Below are 15040 nucleotides of genomic sequence, written 5' to 3'. Positions count from 1 at the left end.
GATGAGGTTAACGTGAGATGTTTGATATTTGCGATGCAAGAGGGGAACTGAAGTCCCAAAAAGTTAAAAAATAAATAAATCAGGAGCACCACAGGAAACGATCTGGAAATTTAAAAGAAACTGTTTAATATTATTCCTCAAACCTGGCGCTGTTTAATGTTAAATACGTAACAAAATGTATCTTGTGGACACAAGACTTGTGCAAATATCATTATTTTGTGCACACAAGATATTTTCATGCATGCAGGTCAACCACAGTACCCTGGGGGACTTTTTGGGGCGCCTATGCACCAAACCACTTAGTGATGTAAATTTCAGGCAAGGATCAATTTTGGTTCAAGTTTGGTGAGTTTTTGTTCTCATTAAAGCCCCACATATTCGTAGTGGCGAAGGAAAATAATAACGCCTTCATTTTCAAACGGGTCCTTGCTCCAAGGTCGATGCTCGAGACCTGAATACGCCACGTTATGGTGACCCTCACACAAGACACTGGAAGCAGATGAGGGCTGTGGATGCATATATACTGTACATATATACAGTATATATATATCCAATAAGATGTAAATATGTAGGCTACTTTTTGACTTTCCATTACTGCATTTACTTAGGAAATGGTATGGTCATATTGCTGGTTGCTATTCTGGCTAGGCTATAGAGTTTCTTTGAAGGTTTGATTGGTGAACTAACAGACCTCTAAACCATCTGGGACCAAACTCCAGCTGCATCAACTTAAACATTTTTTTTTTTTAAAGTCAGAGTCAAAGAATCACTTTGGTAAAGTTTATGACGTCATGACGTTTCAAGAGGTTAAATAAAACCTGGTTAACCTCCTCTAACGTCTAACAGAACATGTGAATGATTTTGTGTGTTATTTGGATCTGACTTTGACTTTTTTTTGTGTTTTTGTTTCTGCCCCTGCAGAACTCGTCTTCATGCACACAGATGGTGATGTGGTGATGTGGTGTGTCACAGAATGAACAGTTTTCCACGTCCATCTGCCAGAGCTGCCCGGCTGCTGCTGCAGCAGAGAGAGGAAAAACGCTGCAGCTGCAGGCCTCAACATAAAAGATATATCTCTTTGTTGTCTCTTCCTCCTCTTTTTCCTTTTCTGGCCGTGCTGCGTGTCTACAGAAAAGGAAGGCACACGGGACAACAGTTAAACTTCAGTGAATGTTTAATGGCAATGAGTCACAAGCTGAAATGAAAACACCTGCCGTCACTGAGGTCAAGGTTGACTTTATCTAAAGAAGTATGCTTTCATTTTTGCGACAAATCTTGCTCTGTTCTTTTGTTCCACATTTAAGTTATTTGAAATGCAAAGCAAGAGATTTGACCACCTCTTAAACTGATAGATGCAAGAGATGTGACCTAAGCTTGAATTAAGGTGTTTTTGTCCAGACTCTCTAAAGCTTCCTGTAAATATAAAGACATTCTAATGTCAGCAAAGGCAGGAGGATTATATGAAGTAGTTCTTCTCCAAAACAAAACTACAACAACAAAAGGTAATTAAAGCCTCCTCAAGAGTTTAGTAGAATAAGTATTGCAGATTTTCGTTTCTGTATTTGAGGACTTTTCTCATCCTCCAGCTGGCGTGAAATACTGAGGATTTGTTTAATTTGTTTCTGTGGGACTGAACTGTACCACCTCAGATTTGGGTCAACTGGAAAACTTCAGTCGTGACAGTTTTTAATCCTCATTTACACAGAAAGCCGCTGCTGCCCCCTGCTGGACATGTGAGAAGCAACACTCGAACCCAACCCTTCACCAAAGTATTTAAAAAGAAGACGACAGAGCCTAAAGAAAAAAACAAAACTAAAAGGACATTTACCATTTAAAAAAAAAACGTAGGCCTATTTTCCTGTTTTGATACTAGGGGCACATTGCAGTCCTCCTATGTTTGCCTTTATAAAAAAAAAGTACAATACAAAATTAATACGTTTAAACTTTTCTCCTGGGAATGGTTACGGTTGGCAGGATAAACAATACTTGAATTTAAAATATGATTAAAAATAGATTTTTATTCGTTTAACAAGCATCCAAGTGGTTCTGTACGAGTTCATTCATTTCTAACATTAGCGGAACCCTTTGTTAAGGAAGGGTTCCGACACGGCTGTAAATATTGTGACACAGATCAGGCTACACAGTCCATGCGTGTTTCTTCTGACCGGCATGAGAACTTAATAGCAGCTTATTTTAGAGTATTTGGATGATATTTATATAGTTAGCAATACTGTCTGTTGTATTGACAGACGTTTCCAATGTTGGCTAATGGTTGTTTCCCCTTTATTTGTGGACACTATGGAAAAGTAGGTAGGTTGAATTAAATACCGCATAATAACACGTTTATATCAGCAGGTTACTCCTACAAAAAAGGATTTGACCGGTGATTGTAACTTAGTTTTCCTTACCAAAAAAATAGTGATGTTTTTTCTCCTAGGAAAAATAAACACGACGTTTATAAATATCGTATTACCTCATAAATAAGTTGCTTCCGAGCCTAATTCATCATAATGACATTCGCTAAACCAAACGTTCTTTGAATGACACCTAAAATTACCATGGTCTAGTAAATAGTGGCCACATTACTTACTATTGATGTGAATTGTTTTTGAGTTTATGACGTTGAGGTTATGTTCTGATGTGAATACCATAATGACCAAAAAGATCAGATAATCCTCTATCCGTCTCGCAAACGAAGAAATGTCGTGTGACAGCAGCAAAAGAGGATAGCACAAGAAAATCCTGCAAACATTAAATTAGATGAAAATGTTACAAAAAATATTCATCAAAACATAGTTAAAAGCAAGCATACGTTAAAGGATGAGAATATTAAATTGGGTATTGTCTTAGAAGAAGCACCGTTTCATAGTTGATGTTAACTTGTTTACAATTTATGTGGTTTTAAAGAGACATGTTATGGAAGAGGCATTTATAACGCATCCTTTCATGTGTGTTTTTTTTTTCTTCTTCCTGTTCAGAGTAGTTGACTCCGATCACACTGGGGCGGTGTCATGGAGGGTTTGGAGGAGAAGTTGAAAGGTCTTTCCCTCGCTCGAAGGTCTCAACCAGAGGAGCCCACTTACCTGCTGGATGTCGCCCTGCAGTCGACTGGCCTGCTTGCTGTCTCCTGCTCCAACTTCACCGTGCACCTTCACAACAAGGACACTCTGAACCTACTCAGAGAGTATCGGGGCCACAACAAACCGCTTTGTGGGGTTGTTTTCTCTCATCACTCGCCTGACTTCCTCTACTCTGGCTCTGCTGATGGGACGGTTCAGGGCTGGGACGTCCGATGCCCGGCGACAGAGGCGGCACAGATATTTAAAAGTGACCCCTCGCACAGCTACTGCAGCTTCGACCTTAGCTGCAATGACGCACTCCTGTGTGCTGGCACAGAGCAGGTTAACGATGAGGACAGCTTCCTGGTTTTCTGGGATGTCAGAAAACCAGGTGCGAGGCTTCTCGGGGTGTATTCTGAGTCACACAGTGATGACATCACACAGGTGCGATTCCATCCACGAGAGAAGGACCGTCTTGCGTCTGGCTCCACAGATGGCCTTGTAAATGTTTTTGACCTGAGCCGAGGGGCGGAAGAGGACGCACTGCTGGCAACCTGCAACAGCGACTCCTCTGCCGGCTCGGTCTGTTGGTCTGGAGCTGACTACACACAGCTGCTGTGCCTGAGCCATGACGAGGGACTGCACCTTTGGGACCTTGGTCAGCTCGACACAGAGGAGCCTCTCACTATTTTCAGCACTTCTGATGCTCGCAGCCTGACTCCGCTGGCTGACAGAGGAGGCGTTGATTACCTGGTGGGAGGGAGCTGGCTCGAAGATGCACAGAAACTGCTGGTGGTCGGAGGAAAGAACAGCGGGGATCTCCACCTGATGGAGTGTGACGACAGGGGCCTCCATCTGCTCAGGAGCCTAAAGGGCGGCCATGCCTCCACGGTGCGGTGCTTCTTATGGGACGCAGCCGAGGAGGCTCTGGTTACAGGAGGAGAGGACGCTCAGCTGTTGCTATGGAAACCAGGAGGGGAGGACCATACCTCAGCGAAAAGAGAGTCAAAGAAGAGCGATTCAGCTTTGAAACTAAAATCCAGGCCGCATAAAAAACACGGCTACCAGAGAGAAAAAAAGGAGGCAAGGCAATGAATGAAGTGTTGAAATACTGAATGTTACTAACTCAACTGTGGAGGCTGCTCTCTACTCTGCCAATAGAAAAATCAGTATTTTGTCTAAATATTTCTACATATCCTACACATCTGCACAGAATGAACACTCTTCTAGACCAGAAAAGACTCCAACACTTCTCAGTCACTCACAATGTTTTTACAACCTCTGAATATTTTCTCTTTTTACTCTTGTTGCAGCCTAACTAGTTCCTGAATGCCAACTTGGAGGGTCCCCATAGAAAAAGAGATACACTGAATTTTGAAATGTCATAACAATTATTGTAGCTTGTTTTATTACTTAACTCATTTAATATAATTGACTTTACATCTGTTTGCTTCTTACATTTCTTCATACCAGCTCTGAGCTTGGATGTTGTTTGTGGTCCCCTCCTCTTGAAATGTCACTGGAACACAACTGCACGTTGCTGATCTTTCTCAGAGACACTGCTGACACTTTCTTTCTTGTTTGACCATCAAAACAATTCAGTTTGTTCAACAGTTGACTTTTTCTGCCCAATAATAAACCTCCTGTCTGAATCAGCAGCCACACATGGATGCCTTCCCACTTATTCAGTCCATTATCAAGCTTTTAGACAATAAACTGGAGCACTGATCTTCATAGCTGTTTACAGTCTCACCTTGAACAGATTTTATTACTCATATCAGAAACGTGGCATGAAACGTTTTTTTTATTGTGAATGGGAAGGTCACAAGACAGTTCCCGTCTGTTTTGACCTTCACTCTCATGACTGGTAATTATAAAATGATCTTATCTGTAGTGTTTCTCGTTAATGACTGGATCTAAATGAACAAATTAAAAAATTTTAATTAAATTTAAAAAAAAGGAATGTATAGAATAAACTTAAGCAGCCGAAGTAGTCCAGATATATTAAAGATATCGAAATACAGAATAAATGTTAGTACCGGTAGGTGGAAATTAGATCTCCCATATAAATACATATAATGTCCCGTTTCTCAGCAGGTTTACAATATGCTGGAAGAGAGATAAAGCTGAAAGACAATTAAAGATTTAAATGAATTGATTGTGTGGTGTACGGTTGTATTCCCATTGGCCACTGGAGGAGCAATTCAATAAATGACCCTTGACCTCACACCTTGTGTACTTTCCTGTTACTGTACAGAATGTGCAGTTCTTGGCTGCTAACTTATATAAATAAAATACTGTGAATCTTTGTGATGCACATACTGTGCAGTTAAGTTTACTTTGGGACACAGCTTGTGATTCTTTGGTATTTGATGAGATGACTTTTCTGTTTATCATATATTATTCTTATTTTTTAATCTGGAGACGAGTGTAGTGCAAAGCATCCTGGAAGTCATCAGAAACCACCCAGCACAGCAGGATGTTGCCGAGAGAGCAGCTACAGAGCAGCTCAGATGGCAAAGAGTGGAATAACATGATTGGCAGTGCGATTGTGTTTCAGTTTGACTTAAGAGAAATCCTACTGTGATTGAAAGCCTTTATATGATTAGCATTTCTGTACAGTGATTGAATGATTAGTGTTTCTTCATTCATTAAAGTTTACAATAACAAAAACAACATTTCAAATATGTCACGTCTCACTTTGTAAAGTCATTAAAAGCAGCCGATCCTATGAACCCATGTGAGATCATGTTCCGGCAGAGATTTACTTATAAAAAAGATGCAACAGCAAATAAAGTCATGCTTTACATAAAACTCTCATCTTTCTTTTTTTCTTCTTCAGAAAATTATCAAAATAATTATTCTGCAGCATGATAGAACATCAGTCAATATCAGCATTTGACTGCATTTATGGTTGTTAGTAATGTTTGAAAGTAACTTCTTTTTTCAGATATTTATATATGTACCTTGCTGATGTATTTAAGTTAATGAGAATAGCTTTCTAATGTTTTTTTTTTGCTTGTACACTTGGATCATTTTTGTGTAATGCTACTTTATGCTCTCACTTCATGAAGTTTCAGTGAGGCGATGTGTTACTTTACTTTTTATTTGACGTCAACGTTTGACTTTGCCAGTTAGCACTTTCGAAACATTTGAACCAGTAGGGATGTAAAGATTAATCGTGAGACAAATACTCTGAAAAATGAATCCACATGTAATCATGGCAGTCGAAGCATTTTTGCTTCCCCAAGACAGAAAACGAAAAGAGTTGAAAAGATAACAGATGAAACAAAAACTGTGTGCAAATATTGCAAGAAGACAAAATTTGACAAATAACACCACCGACATGACGCAGAATTTAATCGGCACCACAATGAGAAGCTCAAAATAAATCGTGAGAGTATCGTATCGTGAACTCAGTATTGTGAATCATATCGTGAGATGAGTGAATCGTTACATCCCTATTGGCCAAGAATGTTTAATACACAAGGAATTTAACTTTGGTAGACTGGTGCTCTCTTTGTGCAGCTGTAACATTAAATGTTAACAATTAACTAACAATATAAACAAGTAATTAAAAACTAATATGTACAAAACATTTTAAACACATTAAACTGGTGATTTGAAACATTTTTTCCAGATACATAACTGAACCAGGTTGTCCTCCCTTCAACTAAACACTAAATGTAAGCCAATGGCGGATGTAGCATCCATCATCGTACACCTAGGCTATATGTTATAGTTATGTAACTCTCCATGCTAAACGTATCCCTCCTTTAATCTCCAGGCTTGCAGGAAAATCCTCTCTTCCTTCACAGAGCGCTGAACCGGGCTGAGATATTATAAATAAAGTAAAGTTAGGTCAAATTCGCCGTGAAAGTGTGTTGAAACGAAGGGCTGGGCCTCGGACAGGTTTAGCCTCATTCCTGCACGCTGTGCGGTGAAGAGACACTCCGCACATTTCTCACTATGCCCCGATCTCTTCCCCTTGTGTCCCTTCTTCTCCTCCACCTAACCGACGCTCGCTTCCCCTCTCCAATGATTGACACCCAACGCCGTCCAATCACAACGCAGGACACTGCTGTCGTCAAGCCAATCGCCGTCGTACGTACGTCTTTAACACGTCAAGCACGCTGCGGTGCGTTTTCTTGTTATGTGTGCCATGGTCTCAACCAACCCAGCAGTGTTGACAATAGGGTGAAAAGAAACAGCCCCGAATCATAAGCGAGCTAAGGAAACATTCAAATTCAAAGGGGGTTTGGGGTAGACAAGCAATTGAATCAGTAACAGGAATGTAATTGCGTTAATCTAATCGTTTTATATAGCCGTATTTTGTTATTAAATGGGACTTTGAGGATTATTCCGTTGGAAGGAAAAAGGTACTCGTGGGTTTGGCTGTTTTCAGGCCAGATTTTCCTGCTGTTCCGCCGCTGCTTGGGAAAGGCTGGAGGTAGCCTAGCAGTTAGCCCGATAGATTTGTACAAACATAGGATAACTCTTCGCCGCCGTCTCAAGGATCAAGGTAAAGTACTACAATTGGAGGTGCTAACAACAGCCAACTCGGTCGGCTGCAGCTTGTCGGGGACTCGGGACGTTGTGTGTGTGTGTTCCCCCCCAACCCCAGTCGGTGTGTCAAGTGTTTGAGCGCTAGCTTACGTTAGCAGCATTAGCACTGCCCCTGCTGTATTTACATCTGGGATGATGGGTGATCGCCCAAGTCCGCCCAGGTAACGTTATTATTTTACAAGCACACAATATGTTAATCTAGGCTTGATCATTTCACTTCTGCTTTTTTAATTATCGGCTCTTGGTGTTTTGATTTTGCACGATGCAATGAAAGCTAAGCTGGTGGTGGCTAACGAGCTAAAGGCTACATGTTCAACTTGAGCTAACCCCGCGGTTAGCCGTTGGCACTAACGATAGCTAGCGACTTAAAAAATACAATTTTTTTAGATTTTATCTTCACACATGCGACAAACTCCTGCTTTGTGTGTTTAATTTTTAATATTGAAATGTGTTGTGCACCCAGAAGAGAGCACTAACTAACACTGAAAAAGTGATAAATTCAGACGGCGTTGTTACGGTTAACCGAGAAGCTATCGTTAGCTCGCTAGCTGGCTAGCTAACGTTAGTGAGGTTATTATCGCGCTGTCAAGTTTTGAAGATGAAGCTGCTGCCAGGCCCAACATGGCCAAGCTAACAGCACCTTAATGTCTTAAATGTTTTTATGCAGCTGATTACTGCTGTGACTGACAGTAGTTAATATGTAAACACTAAACTGTAATGTACTTGTACAATTATATAAGTTTTATTATGTTGTATGGCTAAGCTGCTGGTTAATGACTGATCTTTTCTAAAGACACAGCTGATGTCAGGAAAATCCTTCATTTGCTCGTTTTAAAGTAAATGCTGATGCTGTAGTCTATTCTGAGACGAGTTTAGCTGACAGCAGACTGTCAAATGTGTGCTGCTAATCTGATATAAACTTTGACTGGCTTTGTACTAAGATACTCCTCTCTGAATATGCCACAGGTCCGTCATGCTTTCTTGATTTCACATCATGTTCATTGTGTTAACAGACTCCCAAAAGGGAGATCATCACTAGTAATGGCACTGTATTGACATGGATGAGATGTAGAAAGATGATGATGAGTGAGAGATGCTGTAAAGAAAGATGGCAGATTGGAGGCACTGGGCTGATAGAAGTTATCTTCTTCTATCAGCTCCAACTTTATTTTTCCGCCCTCCTTGCTCCTGCCCTGTCAGTCTTGTAGTAATGACAGAAGCATGCTAGAAGCCAGGTGTGGCCTTATGCTTTAAAAAGTGATGGTATTTGCAACGCTCTTGTGTGTGAGTGGGTGGGGTTCATGTTTTGGTCGTGTCAAACATACTCATCGAAAAGGTTTTCGACTGTCACTCCATGTCGAAGGCGGATCCTGCCGTGGCTGTGATAGTTCAACATCCAAAGTCCCCTGTGTTTATGACGACTCCTTCTTATCGACCGTGTGTTTGAAAGCTGCAGAGTTCATTTTTTCTCGACTGTGAACAACATTATTATCCCCTGAATGAATCACACCTATTAAACAGTTGGTAGAATTCAGTTAAAGTGGAAATGGGAGACTTTCTGGAGAAGTGAGTTGTAGAATGATTACAAATCGGAGATGCGAGATTTTGATTTGAAGTTACAAGTAACCCCGTGAGATGAATATGTATAAACAACCTGTTCTCTCGGTTGTGCGTTAATCATTTGTTGCTGTGGTTTGCATGACACTTGTTTGAGTTTACTTCCTGGAGGCTGCAAAGTTGAGGGAGGTTTAACTGGGGAAAAAAAGGACAGTTCTTGTACTGTAGTTTCTAATGATGCTTTTTAGCCCTCGTCAAAAAATACAAACATCAGGAGGTTTTGAACTGAGATACTATTGCTGTGCCTAGTGGGGCCATGTATTAGCAAGAACCTAGTGATACCAAGGACATCCTGATACAGGGGTAAGGGTTTGATAAATGGCTATAGCTTGTGACACTCTAAGTAAGTCTATTATACTGTCTTTAAAATGCTATTGCGAGGAAATGTATAATAGAAAGAGCTAACCACTGTGTTCATGTAAACATGAACTTTAAAGATTATATTTACATTTGAACGCAAATACATTATCTGACCAAAGAGGCTTTAATGCTCAGATCATTGAGAAAAAAATGATGCATGAAAAGTGATGCCACACAAAAGGTAACATCATGGTTCTGAATTGCATTTGTATTTCTAGCATCTCTTAGGCCATGTGTGTGCACTATTTTCTGAATCAAAAAGTGCATTAAGAAAAAAAAAACTAATTTAGAAAATTACACATTCTTTTCTTTATTTATATTTTGTGTTTTTTAAAAGTACAAAGAATACGTTCTCTGCCACCTTGTCACTATGTGACTAATTGTGCTATTTACATATTCCCATAACGGGACATTGAATATTTACAGATATCGTACTGTTAGTTGGACAAAAGCAGTTTTAAGCCTTCACTTGTGGCTTTAGGAAACTATGATGATCATATTAATCATTTCTGGCAAATTGTAGATCAAATAATCAGTCGGTTAAAGGCAAAAATAACTGCTAGATACATTAGTCTTTAATTTAAGACCTAGTTTGTTTTTTTTGAGAAACGTCCTGTAAATGTAAACGCAAATGGATGATATTGTTATTTTAATAAATTAACTTTTATGATAACAAATGGAATATCTTTAACTTTCTGGCTTTCGCACAGAAAAAGATGCTGTTTAAAGATGTTTTGGACGGTTCAAAAGCTTTTCTAACTGTTAAGAACTTTAAAAGCCTAAATGCTTGACTTGGTTATCAAGAAAATGAAGAGTAAGGCAAACGGCAACCAGCCAGTCAGAAGAGACAAAAAAAACCCTGCACTTTTCACAGCGGATATGAATCTGTTTACAGCCTTGTTCAGAAACCACATCTGCTCTGAATAGCTTTTTTTTTTTTTTTTTTTTCACCGTTAAGACTTTATGAAGGATGAGAGTAATTCAGATTAAGGTGTGTGTGCAGGTGTGGTGTAGCTGTTAGTGATAAGACTGGTGGTAAACTTTTAGGACTTTGGCTTCAAAAAAGTTCCCCTCGGTGGGTGACATCACAGAGAATATGTCCATGTTTTATTTACAGTTTATAATGTGATCAATCTATCCTCCTTCCAAGGCACGAACGGCACCAAAGTTGAAAGAAGTTTTTGGCTTTATCTTGATGTATTTACTGTCAGAACATTTCGTGTGCGCTCATGAGCTTCCCGTCTCAAAATCTGTCTCTGGGTTTTGAGTTGTTAGTTTGACATGTCACAGTACCGTAAAACCTTTTAGGGGCTGATAATGGAAGCAGATGATTGATACGTGATGTACAATCACAATCACAGATTTGTATTATTTATTTGCCTCAGTTCTCATGACTAGATGATATCCATCAGGAGACTCTATAATTGCATTAACATCACATTGGTTCTTTGACGTCGTCTCAGTTGGCTTCAAAGCTGCCATATTCCACTCTCTGAATGAATTTGACTGTAATGGTTGCCTCTCTTGTTCATCCTGTTCATATACAATATTTTTCCTTAATAACACGACAAGGGAGTGAATGAACCGACACTAACAACTAGAGTTTGGACAAAAACTGTACAACGGTTGACTTTCACAGCTCCTAGACGGTTTGAGTTTTAACTCTGGACCACAGGCAAGATCCTTGAGCTCTCCTCCAGCACGCCTCCTTTCTCATCTCCTGTGTGTGTGAGTTCTTGTACATGTTTAAGAGTGTGCATTCTGTTCCCTCACTTCAGCTCATCTCGCTCAGCCTATTTGTTGACTTCCTGCTCAACACCAGCTCCCTCCCTCCCTCCCTCCTCTTCCTCTCTTTCTGTTGTTCACCATGCACCCTCCTCTCTCTCTCTCTCTTCTTCCTCCTTGTTCTTTAATCCCACCCTCCCCGAGCCTGTTCCGATGTCATCTGGTCTCTTATGTAAGAGGCATGGGAGGGGAACGGCTTTGGTGCTCGGATGCCATACTAGCCGACCTGCCGCCGTAGTCTTGCTCTCCCTCGTGTGTTGTGGTGGCACTGGAGCGTTTTCTCCCCATTAGCCGGCTAGTCAGAGACACAGAGATAGACAGCAAGGCACTGATGGTTGTACATGGGGATTCCAGTGCCCCTTTGCACAGGTAAGTGCAGCTCCTGTATCTCTGCGTGGCATCTTTTATTTTTTTTGAAAGGGAGAGGGGATCGTAGTTTTATCTTCTGGTGGGATTCAGCAGGTGGCGAAAGCATGAAAGCATTGACGGATGCTTTGAATATTCATGTTTGCCGTAGGTGATGCTTTTTCCTCACCGCTTATTTTTTATTTTATTATTTTTATTTTATGATGTACAACTTCACTGATGCATCCTAAAACACAGCCCAAAGAGTGTCTTTGATCACGGCTGAATCAAGCTGACTCGCTGTAAGAAGTCATTGTGAAGAGCTGGTAGATGGAGATTCAGTGGGAATGACGAGATATTTAAATGTCTTTTTTTCCCCACAAGGATTTTAAAACCCAAATGTGTTTATATTTAAGTGGAAAACAAAGACTGAAAACTGCAAAATTTGCAAGCAGAGAATGAATGGTGTCATAGCTGAAAAAAGACCTAAAAGATGAAACGCTAAATCAGATAAAAGAAGTGTAATTTACTGCCGGTTAAATAATCAGTGAGCCAAAGAACTGGTGTTATGTTGCCTCCTCTATTCTTAGATCTTAGTTTGTGTAACTGGAGACTTTAGTAGTGTATTTACTTTGTACCTGTGATTTGAACTGGTCGGGGGGTTTCATGGTGTCTGGGACTCCTCTGAAGTGTCAAAGCTCCAGGAATCATGGATTGAATCATCTACAGGGGGGAAAAAAAGCTGATGAGGTTAAATGTGTCACAGAGTGTGGACGTCACAGCTGCTCCTCTGTAAACCAATAGTTGCAGATAATCTCCGAGTGAAGGTGATTTTCAGAGCTGCTGTCTTCCTTTGTCTGGTCACTGCGCGGCTCAGCAGTCTGGGTGTCAGTTTTTTTTGGTTGCGTTTTCTTCGAGCCCTTTCAGTAAGGCTCTGACGTTGTTTGGACCCTCTTCGTGTGTCATTGTTATTTTCACAGCTCCGTACCCAAGTGAACCAGGGCCGAAAAAGTAACATTTAGTGTTCCTGCAGATTACCCTCTCCACGAGGCTGAGTATTCAGCCACATTTGTCTTGCATTTAACCTCACACTTTAGTTGAAATCATTCGACGGGACATTCAGACTGACGGGTGTGTCACCTGCCAGACTGCCGGCTGTAGACCTGTGTTCACCCAAGCAGTAAACGACACGTCAGACCCGCGTTCAGCTGGAGGTATTTCCCCGCCCTGCTGCTGATGCTGATGCCCAACAGAAGGCTTTCATACAGACGGATCGTTAACAGCTGTCTGCTTATGAAAGAGAGGACAATAAACGGTGTTGACAGATGACTCCCCGGCCCAATGCGTGCAGTCACTTTTGTCATATGTGAATGTGTGCCTGTAGGGTGATGCAGTAAATTAAGAAAGTCTCCCCTGTAGCATCTCTAAAAGTTTATTTATGGAACATTAGTTTGCATGCAGTTGCTGGTTGAATCTATTTGTTGACTTGCTTGTATATTATAATAATAAATATTTTGGACAAACTTACAAGGACGATGAACATAAAGTCCACCTGCTTCTGTCAAGAACTGCGCGTCCTCGTCATGATGATGGAGAGAAATCCTTCGCACCGCGTGACGTGCTTCTGTGGAGAGACTTCGGACCTTCACCGTGTCCGACCTGTGCGCTGTGCACTCACAGACCTACTCTTACAAAATGAGGAGTAGAACTGTTTCTTCCAACTAGCTTATTGATTCACACGTGGCGAATACTTCAGAGAGATCGGGATGACGTGGCGTAAATGGGTTTGTACACAAGGTGGGATCGGGCTGAAAGTCTGCCTGCCTTCTTAATCAGTTGTGCTTTTTATAAGTCTGGTGATAGCCCAGCTGAAAGTGTACATTGTATGCCCGGCTTAAAGGAGATTGAACAGTGAAGCCAAGTAGGTGCTCAGAAAATTTATAGGACAATGATTTGGTTATTTATTTTTTTTGTTAGTAATTCAGTGTGTTCAGCTTTTTTGATCACAGTTGTCGGTCTAGTCTATTATCTTCCTCCACTTACAGTAATATGACATCAACACCCCTGACAGTCTGCATCCACAGAGCGGAGCGATGCTGTTCTACAACTATGAATCACTTACAAACTGGCAGTTTATCTGTACATGATGATGGACGATCAGCTGTGCAGCTTCACAGAGCTTGTAAATGCTTCCACTGTCACTTAGTGCTGTCCATAACCTCAGGCAGCAGGATGACGTACGTGTGTGTGTGTACACTCAAGGCTGCATGTGTGCTGCTGCCTCTCCGCTCCTTCTTGTATAGGAGGCCTGCTGGACAGACTGGATGACTGCCTGTGTGACTTTGACAGAGCGTTAGAGAAGCAGCCAGGCCAGCGCAGAGTACCGCCTGCAGCATCCCATTCATTTTTATTTATTTATTTATTTTTATTATTTAATTTTTTATCATGCGACTATTTATGCTGGAGTCCTCCTTCTTTTCTTGTCCTGCCTCCAGCTGAGTTAGTAAATGTCTAAATATTTAGCTCACACGTCAAGGCACTGTTAAAGCTAACAACAAGAATCCCTCAAGCAAAGGAAACGTGGAGAGGATGCACAACACTGAAATAAAGTCGACCATATCTCAATGGACTGAAGAAGTTAGTGTTGTCATCCTCGTATCATCAATCTATCTACAAACTATACAGTCCCCACTTTACCCTTTTAAGGTGTAATGTGTTGGATTTTCAGTATGAATAAAGCTGCTGTCAAACACATCCTCATCTAATATACAGTAGAGTCACTGAGGGAGTTTTAATCCCAGTATATCTTTTATTAAATTATTATTTATTTAATGAATCAGTAATTCCATTCATAAATGTACAGGATAGAGAGAGAGAGAGAGAGATTTGATAAAGAACAGAATAAGATATGGGGTTATGTCTTTTGAGTGTTGAACTCTTTTTTTTTTTTTTTTTTTTTTTAACTACAAAGAGTTGATGTGAAAATCCTCATTGATTTCTATTGGGAAGCTAGTTTTTGTCTGTCAGGTCTCGGCCAACACGGCGACGTTCTGTGCAGCATGTCGTTTGATTGATCTCGTGAACATAAACTGGCATGATAGTATGGTTTTTGTTTGTAAGGTGGATTTAGCCTCACGGACACATTCTTAGACTCCTGTCTTTCTGTCTGCCAGCTGAAAAGAGAATCTCATTTTTTTCTTGTCTCCTGGGTGTGGTCCAGAGAAGTAGTTTGCAGTGAAATGTGTTTTTGTTGTGACCGCCCGAGCAGTCAGTTTGTTGGAAGTTTTTTTTTTTTTTTAATTTTTTCG

At 40.7% G+C, this 15040-nt stretch overlaps 2 protein-coding genes across 9 annotated transcripts in view; both read left to right on the top strand.

Moving 5' to 3' along the window:
• Positions 1–2008: 2008 nt before the first annotated feature.
• Positions 2009–4505, top strand: wdr89 (WD repeat domain 89). Of its 4 annotated transcripts, none has more exons than XM_079370613.1 (2): positions 2009–2306; positions 2984–4505. In XM_079370613.1, exon 2 carries the CDS (start codon positions 3012–3014, stop codon positions 4152–4154), a length of 1143 nt encoding a protein of 380 aa, XP_079226739.1. In that variant the 5' UTR covers positions 2009–2306; positions 2984–3011; the 3' UTR covers positions 4155–4505. The 4 variants fall into 4 exon arrangements, with proteins under 4 accessions (XP_079226739.1, XP_079226737.1, XP_079226738.1 ...); XM_079370611.1 differs by having other exon boundaries at positions 2979–4505; XM_079370612.1 differs by having other exon boundaries at positions 2009–2310.
• A 2663-nt stretch (positions 4506–7168) lies between these two features.
• The window catches only part of ppp2r5eb (protein phosphatase 2, regulatory subunit B', epsilon isoform b), a 44567-nt gene continuing 36695 nt past the window's right edge, over positions 7169–15040 (top strand). For 2 of the 5 annotated variants that reach the window (XM_079370278.1, XM_079370277.1), the window contains exon 1: positions 7589–7786. In XM_079370278.1, the coding sequence (XP_079226404.1) occupies positions 7758–7786 (29 nt within the window). In that variant the 5' untranslated portion in view covers positions 7589–7757. The other 3 variants (XM_079370280.1, XM_079370279.1, XM_079370276.1) reach the window with 3 other exon arrangements.

Source organism: Symphodus melops, assembly GCF_947650265.1.
Source record: "Symphodus melops genome assembly, chromosome: 19".
Classification (NCBI taxonomy): domain Eukaryota; kingdom Metazoa; phylum Chordata; class Actinopteri; order Labriformes; family Labridae; genus Symphodus; species Symphodus melops.
The sequence above is the reverse complement of the archived record's forward strand: the minus strand, read 5'-3'. Positions and strand labels throughout refer to the sequence as shown.